At 39.3% G+C, this 12,226-nt stretch overlaps 1 protein-coding gene across 5 annotated transcripts in view; it reads right to left on the reverse strand.

The window, feature by feature from the left end:
• Positions 1-12,226, reverse strand: part of dlg3 (discs, large homolog 3 (Drosophila)) — a 102,786-nt gene that overhangs the window by 31,299 nt on the left and 59,261 nt on the right. For 2 of the 5 annotated variants that reach the window (XM_065271924.2, XM_073812196.1), the window contains exons 2-8: positions 9,327-9,380; positions 8,881-8,931; positions 6,630-6,754; positions 6,341-6,510; positions 5,998-6,134; positions 5,046-5,190; positions 2,615-2,771 (exon numbers count right to left, since the gene is read on the reverse strand). In XM_065271924.2, the coding sequence (XP_065127996.1) occupies positions 2,615-2,771; positions 5,046-5,190; positions 5,998-6,134; positions 6,341-6,510; positions 6,630-6,754; positions 8,881-8,931; positions 9,327-9,380 (839 nt within the window). Of the gene's footprint in view, positions 1-1,576; positions 1,724-2,614; positions 2,788-5,043; positions 5,191-5,997; positions 6,135-6,340; positions 6,511-6,629; positions 6,755-8,880; positions 8,932-9,326; positions 9,381-12,226 lie in introns of all 5 variants that reach the window. The other 3 variants (XM_073812195.1, XM_065271921.2, XM_065271925.2) reach the window with 3 other exon arrangements.

Raw genomic sequence — 12,226 nt, forward strand, 5'->3', positions numbered from 1 at the left:
TATTTTGGGCTGCTGCGTAATATCATTGCGCCTCCTGCAGCCATGTTAAGTAGTACCGCCAGACCCGGAGATCAGCTGAATGGATTCCAAAAAGGTAAGAATCAAATGTTTAGCTCTAGGGGAGCTGGAAAAAAGCATATTTTCAAAAACGTAGAGTGTCCCTTTAAGCTTTAATAGATCAGAGAATCTTTTTCCACTACAAAGACCCTTTTGTGAAATCGAAAGGTTCTTCAGGTGTTAAAGGTTCTATATAGAACCATACAGCCCATACATGTTCACCATTATTAGGAATGCACCCTAAATCCTCATTTGGACGGGATTCGTTTTCCCATCGGAGGTTTGAGAAAATGACATCAAATCACAGACGTAGGGTGATATTGTTACTCAATTTTCACAAAAATGTAACTCAAACGTCGTTCTGAAAACTAATTCTAACCCCCGTTTCACAGACAAGACTTAACTTTCTCAACTGAAAATTGCCATTGATTTGTTTCAAGATACACACCAGTAAAATCTTATAATAGATGCTTAAACATCTTAAGGGGGTTGCACACCGGACGCGCAGAGTTGCGTCTAGGAAAACCCTGAGGTATCGTACACCGGAAGTGCACATTAAATAGCGCGAGCTTAGTCAGATAGCGTCTACTTCAAAATACGAAATATACAATAGCAGTCAATGTTAATTGTTAATGATTGGGGACAAATATGATGTTATTTAATGTTAAACTATGTGAGTCACGCTCTGTGGCGTGACAGGGATTTGAGCAACTTCCTGAGTCAAAGCTGGACGCCACGGAAGGCGCCACCTGTTAGCGCCGGTGTGCGTATACTCATAGAAAACAATGTGTTCCATTTTTGTTAGAACAGCGGCGCTCCGCTGAGCTGGGCGTCCGGTGTGCGACCCCCTTTAGTTTAACTAAGGCCTTGTCCTGGCTTTAGCTAATCCTTGTCTGTGAAACCAGGCCTACATGTCTACGATAGTGTGGTCACTAAAGAGTCCCACCTCAATTTATAACATTAATAATACAACTTTAGCAAGCACCACTAATGATACAAACAGGGCCCATAACATAGGCACAATGACTAACAAAAAACAGCACTGATGCACAGTGGTACATAACAATGGTACATGGACAATACCCAGGCAGCCAGTCACATTAAGACTATTTCAGAAAGCACACACAACAGGACATTACATGGGCTAATAAAGAATGAAGGCTTAGGTTTAAACTCGCATACTGTCTGAGATTAAACATAGGTGCAGAATGGGGGGTAGATGAGGTTAGGATCCAGCATAGTGACAATTTAAAGCTCTTATTTATATCTGACTCCACTGAGTATAACTAAAAACTCATAGCACACACTGAACCCTACCCAAACTAGCAATGTGTGCCACATCTTCTTTAGTATTTCTATAGGCACACATTGCAGAGGGGTAAATGACTGGAGGCAGGACGCCTCACCTTGTGGTGAGGTGGAGGGACGGTGGCCTTGCAGGGGGGTTCTGTCAGGTTAGCTAGGTTAGGTTAGGCTAGGCTAAGCTAAACCAGGCAGAGCGAGAAGCAGTGGTTAGTACCTGCCGGTGTACGGGACCAGGCTTTGACACAGAGCAGGCGGGGCGGGGCTGCTGCCCACATCCCCAGACCCCCTGCTGCACAGATGGGGGGAGGGAGGGCTGGTGTCCCCATGAGGTTTGTGGATGGCACTGTAAATGGGCTCGGCCCTATTGGGGGTACAGAAATCAGACAGTAAATGGGGCAGCTTCAGAGACACACAGAGACATATGAAGACACAAAAGCCACACGTGCACACAGACAAACACACACACATGCAGGGGTGAGGATGCATTCAGCCGGATGGCAAGAGAGGGGGACGAGTCGGCTCCGGGGCCTGGCTGACTCATTGGCTCCGGGGAGTCCATGCTCTGTGAGGTGAAACCGATCTCATGTCCAGGCAACAGTGGCAATTTGAGAAAGACTGTAACTTAATAACATTTGACCCCATGCCAAAAGCATCTCTTATCCAAAGTGTTGGCTGCGTAGGGCTCGTAAAGACTTTATTCACCCAGTCATGTTTCGTTTTAAGCAATGTTCACAAACACACCACTACAGAGAGGCATTGCACACCTCATAGACGTTCTTCAGCCCACACTCGACACCTACTTAAAACCATTTTTATTGGTTCTGTCTTTGCAGTTACATCATCGAATGAGACCAGTATCGCCAAAAAGAAATTAAACAACTAAGCTGAAGAACTGTAGAAGAGATTGTAGGAATATAATATATACTTTTAATCAAATACTAACTAAATATAAACATGCATTTGTGCATGGCTGTGTTTAAAAAGTGACATTTAAGTGAATGACAGGATTCCCACACTAATGATGTTCAAATACTAAATAAGGACTAAATGACTAAATGTCATAAAACATATAAGAGAATTCTAATTTTGTTGGCTTCCATAACATTTTATAACCTAAAAAAAAAATCACAATTTCCTGATTTTTTTTACAATCAGAAAATTTCATGATTTTCCAGATACCGTGGGAAACCTGTAGTGAGGGAGTTTAGTGAGTGATAGTGAGTGAACAGATGAGTAAATACATGACTCTGACCTGGTGAAGTCTTCCTCCCCCAGCATGTGGCGTGGGACTGGGGAGTACCTTGACGGGGTGACCTGGGGCGGCTGGTACACTGGTTTAGCCTCCATGCCTCCCATATAAGTCATGCTGGAGTTGTGGCCGACGTGGTTGTCTACCATGGTGGGGAAGGCTGGAGGGAGGCCGAGACCAGTAGAGGGAAAAAGGCAGATGATTTCACCACGTAGCTACAGCAACTAATTCATATCTTATGAGCAGAGGTTGTTGGTATGGCAAATGTGTGTAAAATGAGCACAAGCTATTTGTTTAAGGATTTAAACAAACTCTCATTAGTTGGAAAGTCATTTAAATAGGAAATAGAAACATTATACATGTGCCATACTATTATACAGTATATTATAGGGTTTTTGGGATAGTTCACACAAAAATGAAAATTATGTCATCATTTACTCACCCTCATGTCGTTTAAACCTGCATGAGGTTTCTTTTTATTTAAAGGGGACATTTTACAAGATTTTTTTAAGATGTTAAATAAACATTTGGTGTACCCAGAGTATATATATGTGAAGTTTTAGCTCAAAATACCATATAGATTATTTATTTTAGGATGTTAAAATTGCCACTTTGTAGGTGTGATCAAAAATGTGCTGTTTAGGTGTGTACTTTTAAATGCAAATGAGCTGATCTCTGCACTTAATGGCAGTGCTGCTGTTGGATAGTGCAGATTAAGGGGCGGTATTATCCCCTTCTGACATCACAAGGGGAGCCAAATTTCAATGGCTTATTTTTTCACATGCTTACAGAGAATGGTTTACCAAAACTAAGTTAATGGGTTGATCTTTTTCAGGTTTCAGGTTTTTCTAAGTTGACAGAAGCACTTGGAATCCAATAATAGCACTTAAACAGTGGAAAAGTCTGATTTTCATGATGTGTCCCCTTTGAATACAAAAAAGTTATCTTGATAAATGATTGTAACCACACAATTGACGGTACCCACTGCCTTCCACAGTAGGAAAAACAAATACTATGGAAGTGCAAAAAATCCCTTTAATCTATTATATCTGAACTTTTAACTTTTTAACTATTCAGTGTAGTCATTAATGCATAAAAGCTTTCAAAACCAAAATATAAGGAACATATTAAAATATGTCTGAAGGTTATGACATGCAGTTTCAACTTAGACTGGCTTGTCTTGTATTGCAAATGGCATAATAACCTGCGCCTTTTTACAAATACATGGATAAGGGGATTATATCAGGGTTCCCACACCTTATTAGTTAACTTCAAATTCAAGGACCTTTCAAGGACTTTTCACTCTCCAATTCAAGGACTAAATGTGGGGATACATTTTAAGTGAAAGCAAGGTTACATCGTGTTACCTTTTAAGATACATTGTTACAGTTCCCTTTTGAGGGAACTCGCGCTGCGTCACTGCAGTGACACTTTGGGGACGCCTCCAGGGTTAAGTGCGTCTGAATGTGTATATCAAATTCAACCAATGGTGAGGCTTAACGACAAAGACAGGGTGACGCGGGAGCCAGGAAGTATATCGATATCTGAAATATTGCCAAAGACGCCATTACAGGGATGCAGAAAGTATGGCAAGGGAGACGCAGCGTCTCGTTCCCTTCTCAGGGAACAACAGTTACATACGTAACCCGAGACGTTTTTATGTGTCAAACACAACTATGCAAAAAAGCATTTTGATATGAATCAACATTCGCATACAGAAGATATAAGCATTTAAAGCGAACAGTTTAGCACTTGTAATTAAAAAGTCTAGAATTTTTATGATATTATCCTACACTGCACAGCGAATAATATGGATTTTTTTTCCAGAAAACTTCTTGCATATAATAGATTCAAGCACTTTCAATGACCTGTATCTATGTATGTATATTTTCAAAAACTTCCCAGGGCCTTGAATTTTTTTCTCCAGATTCACAAACTTTCATGGATTTTAAAGACCCGTGGGAACCCTGTTATATATAATATAACAGAACAAAAATATAATGAGCAAAATAATCGAATTACATCGACATAAAAATGAATCAGTTTTAATTATAAAATGCAAAGTACTAATACAGTTTCGTTTTTGTGCAGGTGGATTGTGTGAAAGCCTCCACTCTCAGTAGGAGGGAGGGATCGACGCTGTGATGGGAGCAGCGGAGCACTGAATGTGGGTGTCTGAAAACAGCCCCCACTGCTACACCACAGAACTGTTACAAAACTTCACATGGATGCCTCACAGGCACTTCACCACTATATTTTTTATGCAAGGTTAAAGTTAAAATCGAGTTTTATTTGAATTGGCACATCTGCAATGTCCCTTTCACCTTCAATGCAGCACAATAGTGTTTAGCATTTATAGATCCTGAGAAATATGTGTGTTTTGAAGCTAACATGATTACAGGGTGGATGGAAAGAAGCAAAAGAAGGTACGTACTGCTGGAATAGTCTGGCGGGGCGTACATGTCGTTGAGATGCACTGGTCCAGGCTTGGCCACTTTCAGATAGACCATGTCTGAAGTATTTTTCAGAGCGGCCACAGCCTCCTCATGACGCACGTCCTGAAGTATAATGTTATTCACCTGTGAAAGCATACACGCATGTTACAATCGTCTGTCCCTAAAGCGTGTGTTAGATTTCGACAGTTCGTTTAAAGGTGGGGGAAGGAAGCGACTGCGCAGCGGAGGCCGGATGGCTTCCCATTCTGCTCTCAGCTGTCCGGTCACAAAAGGAAGGACAAGAGGGAGGGGAACATTGAAAGTTCCTTTGTGAACTTCAAATGTAGGTGGATATCATAACTTGACACACTACAAAACAATGAAGGCATCTAGTCACTACAGACATAAAGTGGTCCTGAAACATATGAGGGTCCAGGTTTTCTTGTATTTTATTAAATATAAGTTTATAGAGGTACCATATCAGAGTAACCACGGGTATCAGTTATCACATAAACCATGAGCAATCTTTTGAAGTGTATAATCGCTCTCTGAAGGAACCCCTGGGATCAAAATTGGGATCAAACCTTACATGTCTTCAATTAAAGGAGCCATGATTAATGTATTTATTATGACATTTATGACCATTACACAGGCTTCTCAATTGCTTTGCGCTCGTGCCATGCAAGCTGCTCTTTATCACATCTGTTTCCTTGTTGAGTTTGTACCAAGTTTAAATCAATCATTCAGTGGCCCATAAACATTCCCACATGAGATATATAGACCTTAATATGACACACTAGCCTACAACCGTGACTGTGGTGGTAGACGCAGACTGTAGATATGCACTGCAAAGATATGCATGCATGCAACCAGGTTGACTTTGACCTCATTTCTGGTTTATCAGTATATATAATGACGTATACAAGTACATGTGCGTAGGTGAGATCTTACAGCCAATAGTCGATCGCCAGTCTGCAGACGTCCATCCTTCTGCGCTGCCCCACCCTCAATGATCTTTGTTATGTAGATACTGTTGTCACCTGGGATGTGCTGGTTTCCTATACCTCCAGCAATACTGAAACCAAGACCTTGAAACCAAAGTAAAAACAGTGTTAATGAATACAATGACAAGCTGAAATCCAACCAGGAAGTAAAACAAAGCTAAATTGGACTTTGTTTGGTATCTGTTTGGCTCATGAAAAGTGACTCAGGTTAAAAAGAAGCCAGACCTGAATATAATAGAGATAATAGAGATACAGTATATGTGAAGGTGTGCATGTCTCGTTCTTCTAACCTTTAGGCCCTTTGAGTAAGTTGACTTCCAAAATGGACTCGGGAGGAGCCTGTCTCCTGCGTACCAGCAGTCTAACCACTGGACCGGCCTCCTTTAAAGCCTCTACTGCCTTACTGTGCACAACCTCAGATACATCCACATCGTTCACCCGCAGAACACAGTCATTTACCCTGAGACAAAAGAAGAGCAGAGATCATTCAAAAGAATAAAATTACATTGCATTGCATATATACAGACACATACAGTAGCACAAAGCCCTATTTAAATGCACCTGATCACGGATACTCACCCTAGTCTCCCGTCCATGGCAGCAGCACCTCCAGGAATGATCTTGGTGATAAAAATTCCTGGATCATCAGGAATGTGTGGATTATCCATACCTCCAGCAATGCTGAACCCAAGGCCAGAATTTCCCTATTGATGACATACATCAGCAGAATATTATTAATGCAGTTATATATATAATCACCTAATGCAGGGGTTTTCAAACTGTGGGTTGGGACCCACTAGTGGGTTGCACAGTGAGATCAAGTGGGTCATGCAAAGTCACTTGGTTGTTATAGTGAATGACACAAAAACAGTTTTATCCCATTTATGACAATGGTTTATATATAAGGTATTTTGGGATTGCAATTAAATGTAAATTTAATTCATACAATGACATTGAAAATAAAAACTACTTTCTTCTAAAAGAGAACAAATTTCTTTTTATATTTTTAAATGTATTTTTTCTACTAAAAAAATATTTTGGTGGGTCCTGGTGACAAGCTGGTGATGGTGGCCTAAGACTTTTGCACAGTACTGTATATAAATGCATATTGCACACAATATCATTTAAAAAGAAGTTGAAACGTAGCACAATAAAGTCTAAAAGAGACAGATTCGTAGTTTAGCTGTAATTTGTTTTATATATTCTGCATGTTTATTTTGGTATTGGCTTTTTCTACCACACAAATACTTTGTCAGTCAATAAGACAGACAAATCTAGGGTTAAAGTACAAAAGACTGATGCTCTTAGGGTATATATGTGGTGCCTATTTTAAAAATGCAAAAACCTTATCTATCCCAACTGCCTATTTCCTGCCTATTTCATCACATTTCATGCAGCTGTTTCCATTTCAATGCCAAAGAACTGAGACCGTCTGGTCCATCTGACAGTCACAATCAGAAAGGCAGGCCCGAAAACCGACAGCTGAGAAAAGACTTCACTTTATTATTTTCTATAATTAATTAGCGACAATCGTAGCAAATTAGAACAGAGTGGAGCTAAGACGTCCCAGCGAGCCTCTCCCACTCCAGACCTTTTAACATGTGATCTTAACACAGTTTATTTAGGCTTCAGTGTGCAGAAATGGCACTTAGAGAACAGCCCTGCAATTATGTTGAAAGCTCAGAGATGCACCCAAATCCAACATCCACTGCTGTTTAATGAATGGCCTGTGCAGTCAAATTTAGATTCACTTGCATTAAACAAACGTCAAGTAATAAAAGTCCTTGCAATGTAAAATCTGTGACTGTGAACTACTGTATGTAGAAAATACTGTCCATGTGAATAGTGGCGGCTCGTGACTGCTCAACCGAGGGGGCGCTAATTCAAAAAAGTGTTTGTGTCATGTGTGTTGCTTGCGTTTTCAAAATATGTGTATGTTGCGTCATGTAAACCATGTGCATCTTGTATTTTGTCAAAATTAGTGCCTGCTGCACATGCGTCAAAACCATTTATAATAAAAGAGACGCTCATGTTCACAAAATACACGCAAGACACTCCCTTAACAAACTCTGATTAAACACATTTTGCGAGTATCTGGCAAACGCAAGCGTCTCTTTTATCATAAACCCTTTAGACGCATCTGCAGCAGGCACTTATTTTGACACGTGATGCACACAGGATCGCGCAAAACACATATTTTGAAATTACGAACCACACACATGACGGGCTACATACATGCATCAAGTGACCTCGAAAAAAGAAGTCACCAACCGCCACTGCATGTGAATAGGAACACTAACATCTGCACAAACTGTTTGGAAATCGAACCGATGACCTTGACATTGCTAGCGCCATGCTCTACCTGTTGAGCTACATAAAAGCAGTTACACTAAAAGGCATCTTTACTTATATAAATTGCAATCCCTGGCATTCAGTGCCTGTGATTTAGAAATATATAAGTCTCCCATGAACTCTGTTACACCTTTATTTCGGCAATTTAAATTTACTGGTCATCATTGAGTATTATAATTTATGTAATTAAAATACCCATTAATATTTATAAAAGTATTTACTCTGTGGTAGTGAACAAACGTACCAACATCAAACTGAAAAAAAAAACACTATAATAAATGTTGCTTAAATGTTCAATTCCAGCAACATTCACTGCCATCTAGTGGCCAGGTCCACACAGGTACAATTGGTTGAGGAGAATATTGCCAAATTTTACAACATAATAGTCAAAATAAACAGGAATACATTTAGGTTTAAGTATAACTCTTAATCATAAAGTTCTTGTTTAAGGGAAAGAAAGAAGTTAAATGGTAGTTACCCTCTCCAAAATTATTTCTTCGTATTTAAACATGCCATCGCTCCCATTCACCTGTAACAGAAAACAGTTACATATAGTTGAATAATTTATTACTTGTAAAATAATAAACGTCACTTTACACCTTTACGAAATGCCAATGAAATATACAAGTCATAACAGGCATTATTAATGTAATAAATGTAAGCAATAAAATGTAAAGGCATGAATCATGTAAAACACACGCCTGATAAAGTCTATTCATTATGATAACTAAATCACCCAGCAATAATCACTTAACCTCAACAGCCCACATCTGCTGTCATTTAAGCCGATGCATATTTGCATGGTTATCAGATGTACATTAGGAAAGGTTTGGCCGGGCTGTGCAGGACAACTCCACGTGGCAGGCAGGCAGTCAGGCGGGCAGGCGCTACTGGAAGTGCCGAGATCATAGAGCATATACTTACATAAGGGCCTGCATCCAGTGAGTCTGCGTTCACAATGATGGGGGGAGGGTTTGCCTGTGAGATGAAGAGATGCACATTACCTTAGTGTGTGAGGCTAGCGGCTCACACGTATGTACACACACACACACAACACACACATGCTATTATGAAGACAGTAAAAGCATGCTATGGTCTCATCTGAGCATGGTACATCGTCACCATGTTGTGTGGTGACGTATTAGGAAAGTGAAAATGGGACTGGAGGTGTGAAGATTATAGACAGACTGTCTGTGGTCTTCCTTTAAAGGGGATACGGCACCACTTTTGTTTCCTCCCAGGGCACGTGCAAATTTTCATGTTCTTTAATAATGCATTTGAGTGCGACTGTATAACAAATGGAAACAATGTATAAATATTCTCTTATTTAAAGGCGGAGTCCACGATGTTTGAAAAACGGTTTGGAAAAGGAGACGGGCCGACTACCAAAACACACTTATAGCCAATCAAATCAAATCAAATGCCGGGTTGCGTATGTGTGGGGCGGGTCTATCAACGGAATGTCCAGATTCTATTGGGGTAGGGGCGTGTTTGTTTAGGCGATTTCAAATATCAACACTGGCTTTCAAACATCGTGGACTCCGCCTTTAAGCGCATATTTATAAAGGAGCCCATGCCCATAACAGAACATACAGTATATGGATGAACTAAGGAGGTAGACCAGCTGTCATTCATGGCCTTTAATGTGCAAACCTTGTGATTGTGAATATTGATGCAATTGATCTGCTGTGAGGTGATGCTGACAGGGCCGCTGGGTAACCATGGGTGACTTTAGACCTTAACTAATGCAATACATTATTTTCATTACATGAACTAAAGTGACAGATTACCCAAAAATGAAAATGCTGTCATCATTTTCTCATCCTAATGTTGGTCTAAACTGATTGTAACCATTGACTTCCATAGCAGGGAAACAAATATTATGGAAGTCAATGGATACAATCAGCTTTGTGCTTACTATCATTCATCAAGATATCTTCTTTTGTGTTCATCAGGGAATGTTTATTACAACATGAGGATGAGAAAATGATGACACAATTTTCATTTTTGGGTGAACTATCCCTTTAAACAGTGTTTTTTAATATTCCAGTCATTTTCCAGTAAAATATCCAAATATCATTAAAGGAACAGGTGTCTTAAATAAGACTTAAGTACATATCCAAGTTATATACAAGTACAACTTTGAATTGACTTGTACTGTAGCACACATTTTAAGCTCGGTTTGACTGATAAATGTACACAACATGCAATGATGCTTTCAAAGATCTTATTCTAGGCACCATTGCCACAGATGTATAGGTACATACTATTGTATGTACTGTGAATGCTTTTTTCAATGCACCTTCCAAATTATTTCTGTCTCACTTAGCTAGTAAAGACTTGAAAAGTCAATTTGAGTTACAAGAACATATCTAAAAGCATTTCCTACTTCACCAGCTCTATTTTCACTTCACACTTTCTTCATCATGACATTGTAACATGTGCAGAAAGCACTCAGGTACAGCTACTGTAGGTCTTCAGTCATGAAGTGAGAGTTTAGCAGTAACGCTTTCATGAACTTATGCATGCTGGGTTGGGCTTAGTTCAGCCAAAAATTTTAATATTGTCATGAGAACCCAGCTTCAAGCTACGAAAAATTATTATAAAGTCCACAGTTTGAATGATAAACAGACTGAAATGTATAGCATTATTCATTGCCTTGACAATTCTGAGCAGCTTGGCAATTTTGTAGTAATGTAACTCTTTCAGCATTTCACTGAAGAAAGTTTTATGAAAATAGTAAAAAAAAAACATTTTTAACAATTAATTTTCTTGAATATTCCTTTAAATATAGCTTATGATTTTCCTACATATGCAACATTATCACGCCTATGCTTGCCAGATCAGTGCATTGCTTATTTGTGGGTGCTTACTTGGGAGTGTGCATGAGCATCAGCCACCATTTTGTGTAAACACTATAGAAAATCAGGATGTGAGTTGTCTACTCATTATGATTCAGTCTAATGAAAGACTTCATTTACTGACTCATTTAATTCATATACTGACTGAGTTCCTGATTAGTTCATCTAAAAATGACAGGAAATGACAAGAAACCTAAAATCCTCTACACTGTAAAAAATTACTCTGGAGGGTGTTAAATTTAACCCATGAAAATTAGTTATAATTTAATTAAGTATATAAGCTAGCAAGTAAAATAAAAAATAATGGGTATATTCTACCTTCACTATCCAATTTTTAACAGTAATAACTGCAATACTAAAAAAATAAGTAACATATACCCCAAAATATTGGCCTTAGCACCGCAAAGTGCGCATGAATCAACATCCAGGCGGGACTCGAGTCACCATTTTTTCATATCATATCGGCGGGAGAACTGCTGTTTGTTGACAGGTAAGTTTTTATTTAACTTGTTGATATCATCATGAATGGAAATGTTAAGTTGGTTAACTGTAAAATCTACCAGAAGTTTAGTCATTTGCGTGCTTCTCTGTCTCTGTTGTTGACAGATTGATAGGTTAGAATATGTCAGTCAGGTTAGCTTTGAATGAAACATCGCCCAGTTCTTGCACCTGCGAATACGAATAAATATCCATATTTATGATTAAAATATTAACTTCCATTATTATTATTTACATGTCTGAATCTCGTGAACAGCGGAGCTGCTCAATATGAGTGGTTGAACTTGAGCAAGCCACGTGACGAGAGAGAGCAGCGGACGGTTGATGTAGGCCTACGATACAGACGGGAGGGCGTCGAGCAGACAAACAAACAACGGTAAAGCTGTCGATGCTAGATAATTACTGTAAAAGTTTTCTTGCATTTATCTGTTAATATATTGAGTTTTGTTTTAAGGGATCCATTTA

The sequence above is a fragment of the Paramisgurnus dabryanus genome, chromosome 16, assembly GCF_030506205.2.
Source record: "Paramisgurnus dabryanus chromosome 16, PD_genome_1.1, whole genome shotgun sequence".
Classification (NCBI taxonomy): domain Eukaryota; kingdom Metazoa; phylum Chordata; class Actinopteri; order Cypriniformes; family Cobitidae; genus Paramisgurnus; species Paramisgurnus dabryanus.